This window comes from Xyrauchen texanus, chromosome 15, assembly GCF_025860055.1.
Source record: "Xyrauchen texanus isolate HMW12.3.18 chromosome 15, RBS_HiC_50CHRs, whole genome shotgun sequence".
In the NCBI taxonomy this organism is placed as follows: domain Eukaryota; kingdom Metazoa; phylum Chordata; class Actinopteri; order Cypriniformes; family Catostomidae; genus Xyrauchen; species Xyrauchen texanus.
The window spans coordinates 37,507,882-37,524,851 of record NC_068290.1 but is presented as its reverse complement, the minus strand read 5'-3'; the positions used below and the strand labels follow the sequence as shown (position 1 = coordinate 37,524,851).

At 41.8% G+C, this 16,970-nt stretch overlaps 1 protein-coding gene and 1 pseudogene across 1 annotated transcript; both read left to right on the top strand.

Annotated features, from left to right (window-relative positions):
* Positions 1-526: 526 nt before the first annotated feature.
* On the top strand, positions 527-3,558 carry LOC127655603 (cortexin domain-containing 1-like). The gene is made up of 2 exons (XM_052143492.1): positions 527-637; positions 3,358-3,558. Exons 1-2 carry the CDS (start codon positions 527-529, stop codon positions 3,556-3,558), a joined length of 312 nt encoding a protein of 103 aa, XP_051999452.1.
* Positions 3,559-4,661: 1,103 nt separating this feature from the next.
* On the top strand, positions 4,662-16,834 carry LOC127655602 (39S ribosomal protein L51, mitochondrial-like; annotated as a pseudogene).
* Positions 16,835-16,970: the final 136 nt, after the last annotated feature.

Genomic DNA, 16,970 nt, shown 5'->3' with positions numbered 1-16,970 from the left:
CTACGAACTACACTTATATGCACTCTAGTCACGCCCATTTTGGCGAGCTTTGATGCAGTGAGCGCGGACGCCTCTCATTGGATGCGAGTTCGCCCAAGCTCGTCTATAGGCTGCAGCAGTTGCCGCAGAGCAACCTATGAGCTCGCTAGCTAGCCCGCTCAAGGTCTGCAGCTGCCGCACTGCGTTGACAATGGATACAAAAATTAAGGATAATTTTTTGGCTTCAATATCTCAGAAAAGATGAATCTTTCCCGTAGCGTAAGCTAGCTTACGCAATACTCGTTCCCTCATCTAGAGAGAACCGAGGTTATGTTAGGTAACCGATACGTTATTCAGTTGACTGAAGTTCAGTCATGTAATTATGTGGCGTAAGCTGATAGGTTCTTTCAAATGTTAGCCAATAGGCTCACTCACATGTGTGCTCACTCACAGCTTACACACCCTCATGGTGTATGCTGATTGGTTCTTTGACATGTAATCAATAAGCCAAATCTACTTGTGTCTCTCTCTTTGCCTAACATTTAAAATGCTCAGTTTTGTAGATAACCGGTTTCACAGCAGCGCTCTGCAAGAGTTCTTCTCTGAAAATGTTCTGATGTTTGCTGGGGCTTTTTCTTCTCTCAGCTTGCACAGTAAGGTATGCTTTTGGCCATGACATATAGAAACCTATCTTTTACAAGGTAAGCCTTAGCCAAATCTGGCCAGACATACATTGCTATCTAAGGTCATTTGTATAAATTAATTCAAACATAGCTGGGCTCAGTAAGTAGTTAAATAAGCTCTGGCTTTCCAGGTCCAGATACACATCATTATATGTCACAAGCTGTTTAATCACGTGAGCTTCTCCTGTACTGATGGAACCCCCAGCGTGAGTTCTTTAATGTGCGCTGCAATTAAAAAAAACGTACCTTACACTTCACAGCAGATGCACTGGAGGACAGATTACATCACAGCAGGTGCACTGAAGGTCAGATTCTATATTATCAAACATATAATGTGGTTTTTAGATGTTTATAATGATTGATTATGATAGATAAGATGCGATCATGAATGTGCGTGCCACCATATTGTTTACACTGCATTGCAGAATGGGATTCTGAATTCGTGATAGAAGCATAGAAGGTTCTAAAAACATAGCCCTTTCACTTTCCAGCATCAGAAGTGGTGAGAATGCATGACGGACAGAATGGGAGAAGGCTCAAGTAGATTTACTAGTATGTATATTCTTTATTTGATGTCAGAAAACATGGCTTTATCAAAACAGTGCGCTCCGACGGTAATGGCTTTAAACTTTATTTAGTGATTGTTTGAATGTTTGCAACATAAAAATACAGATATTGTGATGTTGAAAAGACTATTTAAGCAGCTGGTTCATTATGACAACCGCTTCAGTCCCTCTTTTGCTGGTAAACAGGAGCAAGAATGCAGATCACTACAATTTTATCATACGTGTCTGAGACCAGCCTAGTGTAATCACACTGGGTTGATTGCACATATGAAAGGTTTAAGCTTTTCAGCTAATCAGAACAAGGCACACATAGATATTTAGTTAATTAGGGTTACGCTATTCTGCCTGTGGCCATTGCTCCCCTATCTAGCATACACTCGGTGCACATGGCTCATTGGAGCAGCAGAAGTACAAAAGTCATGGTGATAGATCTGCTTGTTTGGGGGTTTGTGTTTTGTGTAGCTTCCCTGCTTTGTTGTTGGATTGAATGTATGTCTATTTGTGTAGAAGCATGTCCTGCTTTTTGTCTAATTGTGCAGCAGATGTCTTTAGAAATCTTTTAAAACTCTTAAGATTTTTTGAAATCCCTATTGAAAACATTAACAGAAAAAATATTCCAGAATGGAGAGTTTTTACACTTTCAGGGGAATCAACTTTTGAATGCATCACTTAGTCTCTGCACATTAAACTGGGATAGGAGTAGTATTAAGACACTATATATTTTGTTCATTTTTAAGCCAAAGGCTGTGCATCCAATTCAACTGTTTAGTATTTTTGGCACAACAATCGAGACAAATAAGGCAGATGCCAACACTGACAGGTTGCTTGACATGTCCTCATCCTCCACAAACATTAACAAAACTACTCAATGTAAAAACAGAATTCAGGTTTACTTGCAACAAGGATAAACATGGTTTGTTTGGACCACAATGAGTTTTGTTCTTTAAATTACTGGCATTGAAGAGCATGAAACCCTCAAAATGTAATTTCACATTATCAATTTGGTACATTGTTAGGTCACCACTTGATGTTCAATGAAAAATCTGATTCTTTGAGCAAAACCAGTTAGCCTGCTCAACTCACCTGTTGCAGATAACATATGCATTGACTTCTGAAGTGCTTGCTAGAATATAGTGTTTCTGAAGCAGGTTTAATCCCATATATGTCCTGATAGTTACCAAACTCCTGTTTAACTATTCATTGAGGACACGGGTGCCAAGTGTTGGTGTGCATGTCTCTCAGGGCAGAGGAAGACATACTAATACCCAAGATAAGAGAACACGTATCCCTTAGCAAAGGGTGACCATAGACAGCAGGGTGAGCACTTACAGGACCAGCAGCATACACAGACAGGTATTTCTTTCAAATGATCTTATTGGTTGTGAATGGAATTGTGAGGTCAGAATCAATTCTGTGCCATTCATGTTGGGGTAGACTTAAATCCGTGGCAGAGGGCAATGGTTTTTCCACCTGGCAGACAGCAGCGGGTCCTCCGTCTCTTGGCGGTCGGCTGCAGGCTCGTCCGTCTCCCTGGCAGACTGCAGCGGCGAGTTCTCCTGGACAGTTTGCTCATCTGCAATATAAGACGTTTCCTTTTGGATGTCAATAATAGATTCAGCAGATGTCTTTAAGACATATATGATTTAACATTTTTGTAAATCTGATCATTCTAAGATGTTTATCAGATATTAGTTAGAATGTGATGCTTTCCAGATGAAACACTCTAAAACAGAAATTTTAGAGATGTACATGTGCTATCTGTGTGATGCTTCTAGAACATTTTTAAAAGTCTTTAAAACATTTTGAAATGTAAAAACGTTTTGGGTTTGCTGTGTCAGTTGTCAGTTAACTGTTTCACACCATTAAAAGCAGAACATTACTAACTATGGTTGCTTTTTTCCACCAGTTTGTACCAGGAAAAACACTGAGGAAATCAGAAAAAGCCACCTTTGAGGGAAGCTGTCACACTTTGACCCTGTATCATGCATCCAAAAGACATGCAAGGATAATATAATGGGAGGTTTCCACTATATTGTTTTTCTCTCACAATGGTCCTGAATTAAGCTTTCCCTTTCTAATCACGTAGGTAAGAGAGACCATCCTTCATATACCTCTGCTTCATCTCTCAGACGCTTCGGATAAACATGGACCTGCCTCTTCCTGTATCTCAACTGGATGTTGATGTGGATTTGGGTTTTGCGCTCTTCTTCTTGGTCCTCCTCTGTTTATTTCTGTTGGTCACAATGGTGCGCTGTACACAGATGGTTTTGGACCCTTACAGTGCGATCTCAGTGTCCACCTATCTGGAAGAGCAAGAGGAGCAAGGTTAATTAAAAGTAACCAAAAGTTCATAACCAGTGACAGCAGAATGGCACCAACGTTGGGCACGTTTAAGGAATAGTTCTCTCATCATTTACTCACCCTCATTCCATCCCAGATATCTATGACTGACTTTCTTCTGCTGAACACAAACAAAGAATTTTGGGAGAATATCTCAGTGTATAAAACAAAACCACAAGTCAGGAGTTTCAGATGTCAGAGGTGTAAGTTTATTTAACAACCAATAAACCCCAGAAGGCCAGCTGTGCGTTCTGCCCTCCCAGTTGCTTTCAGCTTTTTACATTTTTGCTATCCTTTCTGAGCACATAAATCGTTCACTTTGATTATCTTCAGCCAATGAACTTGCATCTTACATAATTTCAGCTCGCCACAATATATATCACGAGTGTCAGTTTTTGCTCTGTGTGTTGACTGAGCAGGTACATGTGCTTTCCTCATTATAATTGGTTATATCACATGTAATGTTTTTTAACATTTTTGAAATTATACCATAGAACCAAGAATTAATTTTATATTGTTTGTGGCTTTATCCATTTAAACTTTTATAATATGCAAATTGGCATCATCTTATTAAATGTGCCTGAATTGGCCTACTTCAAAAGTTAATAGCAAAACAATAAAATACTTTCTCGATGTAAACAAAGAAACATCTATGGGCTCTACATGAGATATTCCATTTCAAACATTAATATACATAATTTAAACGTTGTTGCTATTTGAAAGTTTAAGTTCAGTTTCATATTATTCCAAGATAAAATTTACAAAAAATTTTTTAAACCAGATTTAAAAAAAACAAAAACAGGACCTCTATTTTGAAAAATGTAAGCTTTATTTTTTGTGGCTAGCACAAATCATGCAGCATGTAAACATAGATGCAATGATAGATTTAACTGGAGGATTTCACAAGTATTAAAAGCTCTATAATGCACTTCTGTTTTTATATTCAACACTGATCCATTGAAAGGTAAAATATTCAGTTGAGCACGCAACTGGTTGTGTGACACTCGGCTTGCGATGAGAAGGTCATGATTAAAATGTATCTGTGACTTAACATTGTTTTAGATGTATTGTTTTTGCTATTTTGCATGCAAATATGATTTATAAATGCTTTTGTAGGAAACAGCATGCTTCTGTTTGGAGGACTGTTGAGGAGTGGTTTGACCTTCTGTCAATCATCACTTCTGCTGTGCACGAGACACTTCAGTACAGGTGTGTGTTAAACCTCCAGAAAACATCAGGTTTCCCACTCTTTTTGACCAATGAATTTCCATGACATTTCCACTCTTTTGTGATAAATGGTTATTTAAAAAAAAATCATCCAAATACCGATTCGCTATAGTGCCATTCATAGTGAAAGTAACGTCTATAATTATTAACTCACAAATCATACATCACATTGGCTAAGAATAACTTGAAATCGTCTTGGTTGTGTATGTAATTTCGGTACCCTGAGATGAAGGGAATGAAACATTGTGTCACTAAGCTGACGCTACGAGGCGTGTCCTTCTACAGGACCTAGATGAGACCTTTCTACAATAACACCAGGATTGGCAATGGTGTTTAAGCCCCGCCCTTTTAGGGGCGAAGCTGTCTGGTATACAAGCAAGGGAGCATGCAAACATCCATTCCTCAGAAATTTCGGACTGAGGGACAAAGAATCAATCGCTGGCACCTAAAAAAAACTGTGGCCAGTTTACGCAATGTATCGTTCCCTTTATCTCAAGGAACCGAGGTTACATTCGTAACTTAGATATTCTCTTAAAATTCAGTACACTTGACATTGCATCACTAAGCTGAAACTATGGGGAACAGATGCCCATCACGGAGCACTACACAACATAACCTTCCCAGAGAGGAGACATGACGCAGCAGTCCCACGGGACAGCGACCGAAATGAGTATGCTGCAAGTGAATGACCCTCAAAATGAGCTGGGCGGGGAACACTCAGAATATATATATATATATATATATATATATATATATATATATATATATATATATAACTATTGTCATATAGTATTAATTAACCCCTCCACAAACCCAGTTGGGAAGGAAGTTTATTTGTAATGAAAGTGCCTGCTACTTTTGGGAAATGCAATGGTTGTAATGCAGGCGGTTGTGTAAAATGACAGGGAGCCTGAACTTATACTATCTTCTTCTTAGCGTTTGCATTTGCCCAGCCACAGAACAGCATCTTGTTCAGCCAGGTGTAGAGCTTTGAGTCCGCCATTGAAATAAGTTAGCAGACAGTCATTGACAATGTGCTGAATGGTTTCTGGTTCCCCACAGCTGCAGTTCGGGTTGGTGGCTTGCCCCCACCGAACAAGGTTGACTGCACATTGACCCTGTCCCATCCGGAATCGGTTCAGCGTTGACCAGTGTCGTCGAGCAAGGTCGAAGCCAGGAGGACAGACCGACGGCTCAGCTATGAGGGCGTGGTTCACAACATCAGTTGCTGCCCACTCATCACTCCATGCCGAGTTAGCTGTCATATCCTCTGGTGGTGGGTTCAACCAGACAGGTTTTCTTGATGGTAGGTGGGCTGCTGGATGCAGTGTGATGTCCATGTTGAGTGGCAATTTGTCATTCACTTGGACTTTAGTCAGCAGCTTGGAAGTGGCCTCCTGTCATCGGAGATGTGGTGGTGGTGGTGGTGGTGGTGGTATGTTGCTGAGAACTGGCAGCCATGGTTGTGGTGTAGGATGTAGAGTTCCAGTGATTGTGCGCATAGACATGTTTAACTGAACGTTAACTAGCTTGGTGTGGGATGATCTGGACCAGACCGGTGCACAGTACTCTGCTGTTGAGTAACACAGAGCAAGTGCAGTGTCTGTGCCCTTGTGCCGGCCAGTTTACGGGGTAGATTATTCCGAGAGCTGACTTTGGCAGCGGTCTTCTTCTGATGATCTTGATATGTTAGTTATCGGTCCATGGTAACTCTGAGGTATGTCGGATTTAGGTCACGTTTGATCCGCTGTCCCTTGAGGTAGATATTGAGCTCCCGTTTTGCTTGTGCATGGAAGAGGTGGAAGATACTGGATACAGACTTGGTTACACTGGGCTGGAGCCGCCACTTATTGAGGAAGTCCGCCATCAAGTCCATGTCCTTGTTCAGCACGTTCTCGACCGCGTCAAATGTCCGATGTTGGGTCCCAAGGCAAATGTCATCTGCATAGATGTTGCTGGGAGATCATTAATATATAGATGTTGAAGAGACTTGGAGACAGGACAGACCCCTGCGGGATTCCGTTTGCTTGTTTCCTCCAAGAGCTGTTTTTGTCTGCCAGGTGTACCCGGAAACGTCTATCATGGAGGAAGAGTTCTATGACCTCTACTACCCAAAGCGGTAAAACCTTGGATAGTTTCAACAGGAGGCCAGCATGCCAGACTGTGTACTATATAGTTATACTATAAAGAGGGGTATAAGTATATGTTTGTCCAATGAAATAGCAAGTGCTCTAGACAGAGAGGACTTGCTATGAGAGCAAGGTTGTAAAATCTTGCAAATGTGTTTTGAGAAGACCATCTTGCTGCAAAACATGTCTTGTAAGGACACATCGTTCGTCCATGACCATGAAGAGGCCACACCTCTAGTTGAGTGTGTTTTAACAGGACTAAAGCTGTGGCTCAGTTGGTCGGCCACTAATCGCAGGGTTGGTGGTTCGAATCCTGGCCGAAGTGTCCTTGGGCAAGACACTGAACCCCAAGTTGCTCCCAATGGCAGGCTAGCACCTTGAAAACCGATGGTTGCCTTATCTGTCTCGATTTCAGCCAGCAGGTCTCCTTCACTCAGCTTCTCACCATGGTAGCTCTTGGTGTATGAATGTGTGTGAATGGGTGAATGAGTCACAGTGTAAAGCGCTTTGAATACTGTTAAGGTTAAAAAGGCACTATATAAGTTCAGACCATTTACCACCAACATGATCCAGTGAGAAAGTCTATGTATATTGCTTTCGTGCATCATAGCACACAAAGAGCTGGTCAGACAGCCTGAATTGGCGGATGCACTCAACGTATATGTGCAGTGTTCGCAAAGGGCATAACAAATGCAAGGGCTGTTCCTCATCTGAATAAATTGGAGGAGGGAAAAATGCTTGAAGGTGAACTCTGAAGGGTGTGGTTGGAACCTTAGGTACAGCCTTTCCTGGGTTTGACATTGGTTTTTTAAAGACCCGGACCAAACTCTAGACATGAATTGTCAACTGACAGTGCTTTCAAATCACCGGATTGACGGAGTGAACCCCGCATCCAATCGCTCTTAAAGAAATATAAAAATTTCAGGTATTAGGCAGTTCTTTGGATCTTTGACGTGTGAAAAGTACCAATTATAGCACACATTCCATTTCAGTGCTTTCTGGCCTGTCTGCTGTTTTCCGTTCCAAGGGCACACGTGCAGGCTTCAAATGCCAAATCTTGCCTTGTGGTTGAGAGAGAAACTTTCCTCAGCTGTATTTCCCATGGAGGCCAGTATTTCTACCATCTCCAGAAACCAGGACTGATTGGGCCATTTTGGCGCAGTTAACAGAACTGCTTCCATGTTCACTTGGACTTTGCTGATGACCGAATGGAGGCGGCGCACCAGGGGAAACACATATTTGCACTTCGCCAGCCATACGTGGGCCAGTGCATCCTGGTGACTTCTATACGCCACTACTACTACTGAATATGGTGATTCACGATACCGGAAGGAAAAGCGCTCAAAGCTAGAAAGACAGCCAGTAGCTCAAGGCAGTTGACATGCCATGCCCGTTTCACACCTGTCCAGGTGTCGGAAGTCGGTAGTCCATCATACACCATGCCCCAACCTGTGTTGGATGCATCTGTGGTCAGCACTTTCCTTCTGAAAATGTTACCCAGCATAACACCCTGTTGGTTGAAGGCCGGCGCTGTCCATGATGCTAGAGCCAGAAAGCAGCGAACTTGACTTGGTGCAGAACAATCTGGAATATAATGAAACAATGCAACAGTCCCCTCTTGATGCAGAACAATCTGGAATAATATGAAGCACTGTAACTGTCCACTCTGTGTTGCCTGAACTTGTTCAGATTGTTGAATCTTTTTGACAGCCATGCTAAAAACAATCTAGATGCAGCGCAAAGAATGAAACGGAGCGCAGGTGTCTCAACATGCGTTTTTGAAATTTTGACGTTCTTTTTAACTTGACATGATGTTTAAAATGTGCTGGTCCTGTGTGAGATGCTGAAGAAATGTGAGAGGCGGTGCAAATATCAAATTTGCACATTTATCCAGCATGTGTTAACATAGGAAAACAATGAGAAAATGGAACAAACGCGCACAAAAACACGTTCGGTGTGAACGACTCCTAACTTGTCACTCACATACTGTATCGGCATAGAGACAGTATATGGAGATTGAGGGGCTCGTGGGGCATGTGCCTGCTCAACCTCGCGGCCCTGCTTTGCCTCCTTTTGTGATCCCTTGGGAATCACAGAAGAAGCAGGTGGAAGGGTGCATTAAGATGAATCGTCCCTCAGAACGGGGGCGATTCACAAGTGAGGCGTCTTGAGACTCATGCCCTCACAGTGAGGGTAGACCGTCTCTGTGAGAGCCATCTCTATGTGGGCATGGCCCAGACAGTGAATGTAGCTCTCATGCTGATCTGATGGCGGGATGTGCCCCTCACATAAGAAACACTTACAGAACAACATCTTTAAAAAAAATTTGAACACTTAACCAGCTCTTTTAAATATATATATATATATACAGTGAGGAAAATAAGTATTTGAACACCCTGCTATTTTGCAAGTTCTCCCACTTGGAAATCATGGAGGGGTCTGAAATTGTCATCGTAGGTGCATGTCCACTGTGAGAGACATAATCTAAAAAAAAAAATCCAGAAATCACAATGTATGATTTTTTAACTATTTATTTGTATGATACAGCTGCAAATAAGTATTTGAACACCTGAGAAAATCAATGTTAATATTTGGTACAGTAGCCTTTGTTTGCAATTACAGAGGTCAAACGTTTCCTGTAGTTTTTCACCAGGTTTGCACACACTGCAGGAGGGATTTTGGCCCACTCCTCCATCCAGATCTTCTCTAGATCAGTCAGGTTTCTAGGCTGTCGCTGAGAAACACGGAGTTTGAGCTCCCTCCAAAGATTCTCTATTGGGTTTAGGTCTGGAGACTGGCTAGGCCACGCCAGAACCTTGATATGCTTCTTACAGAGCCACTCCTTGGTTATCCTGGCTGTGTGCTTCGGGTCATTGTCATGTTGGAAGACCCAGCCTCGACCCATCTTCAATGCTGTAACTGAGGGAAGGAGGTTGTTCCCCAAAATCTCGCAATACATGGCCCCGGTCATCCTCTCCTTAATACAGTGCAGTCGCCCTGTCCCATGTGCAGAAAAACACCCCCAAAGCATGATGCTACCACCCCCATGCTTCACAGTAGGGATGGTGTTCTTGGGATGGTACTCATCATTCTTCTTCCTCCAAACACGGTTAGTGGAATTATGACCAAAAAGTTCTATTTTGGTCTCATCTGACCACATGACTTTCTCCCATGACTCCTCTGGATCATCCAAATGGTCATTGGCAAACTTAAGACGGGCCTTGACATGTGCTGGTTTAAGCAGGGGAACCTTCCGTGCCATGCATGATTTCAAACCATGACGTCTTAGTGTATTACCAACAGTAACCTTGGAAACGGTGGTCCCAGCTCTTTTCAGGTCATTGACCAGCTCCTCCCGTGTAGTTCTGGGCTGATTTCTCACCTTTCTTAGGATCATTGAGACCCCACGAGGTGAGATCTTGCATGGAGCCCCAGTCCGAGGGAGATTGACAGTCATGTTTAGCTTCTTCCATTTTCTAATGATTGCTCCAACAGTGGACCTTTTTTCACCAAGCTGCTTGGCAATTTCCCCGTAGCCCTTTCCAGCCTTGTGGAGGTGTACAATTTTGTCTCTAGTGTCTTTGGACAGCTCTTTGGTCTTGGCCATGTTAGTAGTTGGATTCTTACTGATTGTATGGGGTGGACAGGTGTCTTTATGCAGCTAACGACCTCAAACAGGTGCATCTAATTTAGGATAATAAATGGAGTGGAGGTGGACATTTTAAAGGCAGACTAACAGGTCTTTGAGGGTCAGAATTCTAGCTTATAGACAGGTGTTCAAATACTTATTTGCAGCTGTATCATACAAATAAATAGATAAAAAATCATACATTGTGATTTCTGGATTTTATTTTTTAGATTATGTCTCTCACAGTGGACATGCACCTATGATGACAATTTCAGACCCCTCCATGATTTCTAAGTGGGAGAACTTGCAAAATAGCAGGGTGTTCAAATACTTATTTTCCTCACTGTATATATATATATATATATATTATATACAGCTATGGAATAAATTAAGAGACCGCTGCAAAATTATCTTTGGATAATTTGGATAATGTTTCTTTGAATTTACTAGGCAAACATTTAGAGTAAAACATTTTTGTTTTATTCTATAAAGTGCTGTCAACATTTCTCTCAAATTCCAAATAAAAATATTGTCATTTAGAGCATTTATTCCAAACAATTTCAACTGGTCAAAATAACAAAAAAGATGTAGTGTTTTCAGACCTCGAATTATGCAATGAAAACATTTTCATACTCATTTTTAAACAACACAATACTAATGTTTTAGCTTAGGTAAAGTTCAGAAAACAATATTTTGTGGAATAACCCTGATTTTCAATCACAGCTTTCATGCATCTTGGCATGCTCTCTACCAGTCTTTCACATTACTGTACACAAGACTCCATCATGGCCTGCCCAATCTCCAGACCTGAACACCTCTGGAATGTGATCAAGAAGAAGATGGATGGCCACAAGCCATCAAACAAAGCCGAACTACTTGAATTCTGAAATTGAAAATAAGGGTTATTCCACTAAATATTGATTTCTCAACTCTCCCCAAGTTAAAACATTAGTTTTGTGTTGTTTAAAAATGAATATGAACTTACTTTCTTTTCATTATTCGAGGTCTAAAAAAAGCATATTTTTTGTTATTTTGACCAGTTGTTATTTTCCACAAATTAATGCTCCTAAATCACAATATTTTTATTTGGAATTTGGGAGAAATGTTGTCAGTACTTTATCAAATAAAATCCTGAAAGGTTGGGGCTTAAACACCATAGACAATCCTGGCATTATTGTAAAAAGTTTGCAACTAGGTCGTGTAGAAGGATACCCCCCATAGTGTTAGCTTAGTGACGCAATGTCAAGTGTACTGAATCATAATGGAACTATAAACATTAGACATTTTCATGACCTTCCCTTACCTGGAAAATGATAAGGCTACGACTGTAACCACTGTTCTCTGAAAGGAGGGAATGAAATGCGGCATCACTGACACTATGGGTTATCTCCTGGTGTAACCAATATCTGAAACGCTTTAAAATCTTAGCAGTTTTAATTGGCAGATAACGCTTTGTGCTCCGCCTCCCCGCACTTATCATCGGGTGTATATACGGCGACGCACAGTGCTATCTCCTGATCTTGACTGAATGGTACAGAGCAATACTTGGCATTTGTTTCGAAGATTCAGTAGTGTGGCCAGCTTACACAGCAGTTCCTCATTTCAGGGAACCGTGGTTACAGTCGTAACCTTATCGTTCCCTTTCAAGTCGGTCATTTCAATGCTACATCGCTGATGCAATGGGAAATGTATACCATCATGCCGTGCTACTGATTTGCATGTGCAACAATACCTACTATCCAATAGGGTAGATATTCACCCACAGAATCTCCTCATTGTATCATAATATTAAGAAGGGAGAAGTAAAATTATGAAAAGATGGATATACGTGGCGATGACGCTAGCCGATTCGGATAGCGCTGCATCACAGGATGATTTAAATCACTGACATGTGTGAATATGTGTTATGAAGGCACTAACCGAATGTGTAGTGAAAATTCATATAGGGTGACAGCTGACTGCGGCTTATGGAATGAAATTCTATAAATAAGCTGGTGTAACCATCAGAATACAAGGTCTAGCTCTTGGGAAGAGATAGGTGACATCCAAGTTGTAAAAGTGCCTGGGGAAGCCCAACTTGCATTTAGGCAGATTTCTTCAAGGGAAAAAGGTAATGCCCATAAAGAGGCTTTGCCTCTAGTGGAGTGAGCTTTAACTCCAATATCCAATATCAATAACTGTGTGCCTTGCAAGACATATTTGCACTGTGGCATCTACGCCAATGTGAAAGCCTTTGTTTGGATACGGCCAAACCCTTAAAGCAACCTGTTATGAACACAAAAAGCTAATTTGACCATCATTTGCCTTGTATGATCAACATATGCACATAACGGGACATAGTGTTTGCAGCCCCTGCATCTGTCCAAATCAAATGGAGAAGGAGAGAAAGCCTGAAGGGAGTGGTCAAATATTTTGGCACGTAGCCTTTTCTGAGTTTGAGAACAGCTTTTGACAAGCCCGGACCAAACTCATCAAGTCATCGACCAATAGTGCTTGAAAATCAAGAAGCAGTGCAGCCTTTAATGACATTACTTGTAAACTCACTGTATCCAATGTCCCAAACGGCGGTGCCGTGAGTGCTTTTAACACAAACGTTAAGTTCCAAACCGGATCAGTAACGGGGCAAGACAGTCTCAACCCCTTCGCGCCACATAATAATTTCACAATAAAAGGATGCCTGCCAACTGACAGACTGCTTAGTGGGATGTGTACGGTTGCTATGGTATCGACATACACTAAGCATAGACTGGGTAAGACCCACGTCCAAGTGCTCTTGCATAAAGTGAAGTATGGGCTGTACAGCACATTGTACAGGTACCTTGCCTCGAGAGGAACACCAATTAGCGAACACTTGCTATTTCTAGGTGTAAAAACGTCTCATCAAAGGAGCTCTGACCTATAATATGGTGTCGCACTGGTTGTGAGAGCCCTTCTGCGTCAAACATGCACCGTTCAGGTGGATTGGAGGGAATGCATTCTTGCCTCCCACTGACCATTTGTGGGCTAGAGCATCCAGGGGCAGTTGAGCATGAGTCAGGAAATACCATAGGCGACAATGCGTTGTCTCCGGGGATGCAAATAGATCTATTTCTGTTTCCCCAAACCAATTATCCTTGTATAGCGCCCTGTCACGAGAGCAGATCAGCGCACGTATCGATAGAGGTTTCATACATCAGAGGGGGTGTTCAGCCAGAGGTGATAGAACACCCCCTCGGTGATTTATGTAACCCACAACTGCTGTGTTGCTGGTTCTGACCAGAACATGAAAAACCCTGGACGGATGGCTGATAAGACATTAATGCTAGAACAGCGAGTAGTTTCAGACTATGTATATGCCAGGTTGTTTGAGCACCTGTCCAGGTGCCAAAGGCTGGAAGACCATTGCACAGGGCTCCCCAGCCTGTGTTCGAAGCATCCACCATGACAGCTTTGCGTCTGGATACTTGACAGAGTGACGCGCCTATCTGTTAGAACATGGGCATTTTCCAAAAGGTCAACGCTGCCAGACAGCGGCATGATGCCATCTGTGTCGCCATGAAAGATGAGGCATTTTTGATCTGGGCCAGCACCAAAGGGGTCTCATTTGCAGTAGTCCCAGCATAGTGACCTCTGCCACAGGATTCATGCCAAGGAATTCAATCTGGCGGCCCAAAATGTCCCAAATGCTCCAAATGTGCAAGCAACAGGTCTCTGTGTTTGCAAGCATGTTCCACTGACTGCGCTAAATGTAACAAGTCGGCAATTCATAACGCAAAAGCTGCTAAGCATTAGATATAGGGAGGAGAGAGGAATGGTGTCAGCTTCCTCAGAAGCAAGCCCTTGAGCAAAGCGTTTGATTATCATGTTCTCTCAATAAACACGATCAATCTCAAGGAGCGATGTGTGCCTGGCAGGGATAATCTCAGTGACAAAACACCCCTTTAATCATGAACTCAGCCTAACATGATTGTATCATGCTTGCCACGTGCAGATCATCACTGCCTTACTGGGCAGGTGAAGCCACTTGCAGGGAGAGGAGAAACGCAAGGCGCGACTTGGTGACAAATCATCCTTAACTTCTCTGTGCTCTATATACCATCCTCGCGTGACTCCCTTGTGTGGTCCCTCAGGAGCTACAGGAGGAGTACGGCGGGAGGGGAAGGGACTGAGAGCAAAGTGTCGTGTCGCAAAGAGCATGCATTCACAGTGAACACAGTCAGCCTCAATGAGTGCTGCTTTCCATAAAACAGTACTCGTGCCTGCCAGACAGAGGGAAATGTGCTTGTTTTCATGTGCTTATGGAAATATTTACAAAACAGCATCTTTATAAAGACGTTGTTAAACTAACAGCTCTTTTACGCTTGTGAACAGTATACAAAACATTTACATTTATGCATTTGGCAGATGCTTTTATCCAAAGCGACTTACAGTGCAATTATTACAGGGACAATCCCCCCGGAGCAACCTGGAGTTAAGTGCCTTGCTCACGGACACAATGGTGGTGGCTGTGGGGTTTGAATCAGTGACCTTCTGATTACCAGTCATGTGGTTTAGCCCACTACACCGCTCCACAATTCAATGCCAAAAATTCAAAGGATACAGGCCCACAGTCTGTAGGATAATCCAATCACTTTGAATGGCTGAGCAATATCCTCTTTAAAAACAGTAGATGGCGCTGTGCTGCCACATACTTAATTTCTTTTTTCACTCAACGTCGTTATCACTGCATATTAACAACTGTACAGCTCAAATAATACATCAGTTTTAACAGTAGAAGTGCTTTTATGAAATTATAAGCTTCACATTTCTAACTTTCAAACCCTCTAAAAATTGGCCCCATGGACTTCCATTGTAAGTGCCTCACTGTAACCTTGTTACAACCTTATTTTTGGTTGTAATCAATGTTAATAAATCCAGAATGTTCCTTTAAATCTTGATGTTAATTAAAAAAGTTCATGAAATGTATCAACTACACAAGTAACATTTTATACGTTATATTTCTGTCCTCATACTGGCACTTGTGCTAGAGTACGAATGCATGCTATTCCCAAACTGAAGGAAGTGGACCAATGGACAGAGAAGAGAAGCATGTTTGGTGTCTATGGCAACATCGGAATCTTGGGTAAGTGAGTTACTGTTGGTTATTTTCCATTTATAAGATGATTTTTGATCAAATGGGACTTGTATTGGCCTTTTGCTCTCTTTTGTGAGGCATTACCTGTAAAATAATAATAAAAAAAGAAAACAAAATCCTTGAGTGCACATGAACGACTGGAAAAGTCAAGGAGGTTCATTTGAGAAAAGTTTTTTTTTTTTTTTACAGAGCTGTATATACCAGGAGATCAGCAGTTACAGAAATACTCAAACCAGTTCTTATGGCACCACTTAGCATTTTATTAGTTACACTTAGTCCTCTGCTGTTGTAGACCATTCACCTCAAGGTTTGACATGTTATGCATTCTGAGATGCTATTCTGCTCTCTACAATTGTACAGCGTGGTTATCTGAGTTACCGAAGACTTTCTGTCTGCTCAAACCAGTCTGGCCATTCTCCTCTGACCTCTCTCATCAACAATGAGATGTTTTGTTTTTGGCACCATTCTGGAGTATACTATAGACTGTTGTGCTTGAAAATCCCAGGAGATCAGCAGTTACAGAAATACTCAAACCAGTTCGTATGGCACCAACAATCGTGCCACATTCAAAATCACTTACATCAATTGTTCTCCCCATTCTGATGGTTGATGTGAACATTAACTGAAGCTCCTGTCCTGTATCTGCAAGATTTATACATTACACTGCTGCCACACAATTGGCTGATCAGATAATTGCATGAATAAGTAGGTGTACAGGTGTTCCTAATAAAGTGCTCAGTGAGTGTATATTGAAATTTCTAAACGATTTGGTGCTGTGAATGATTCACAGGTTAGTTGGCTGTTCTTTGATGTTGCCCAGGACACATCAGGATGAATGAACATTTTCAACTACCTTCAAATGTAGTTTAGTTCCAATAACTAATCATTTCAGACCCTGTTTACACCTGTATTTAGCAGCGACCACATGTGGATCACCCTAGATGGATAGTATCATGAGTTGTAAACGTGTCACAGACTGCTTAATGTCTTGTTTTTCCTTTTTGAATGCAGGTGAATTTAAAGCCCACTGAAAGGACTTGATCAAAGGCCTGGTATGGCTCAAGGGTTTCAAGGGAAATGAACTTCAGCATCTCATCAGAAAGAAGCGGATAGTAGGAGACCGGATGATGACAGAGGACAGACACGACCTGCAAACACAGATAGACTGAATGCTTGCAACGACAACGATCTGTTGTATATATGTTTCCCTGATCTGTATTTGAGAGCTGCAAGACTAGTTCATTACTCTGCAAAGCATATTGTTTTCTGTCTGTTTTTCTCCAATAAAAAGACAATGCTCTACAG

Excerpts from the sequence above, each read along its gene's own strand:
- LOC127655603 (XM_052143492.1), top strand. The coding sequence starts at position 527 with ATGCTCAGTTTTGTAGATAACCGGTTTCACAGCAGCGCTCTGCAAGAG. Across the intron at positions 638-3,357 it reads CTCTCAGCTTGCACAGTAAG|ACGCTTCGGATAAACATGGA; the intron begins GTATGCTTTTGG and ends TTCATCTCTCAG.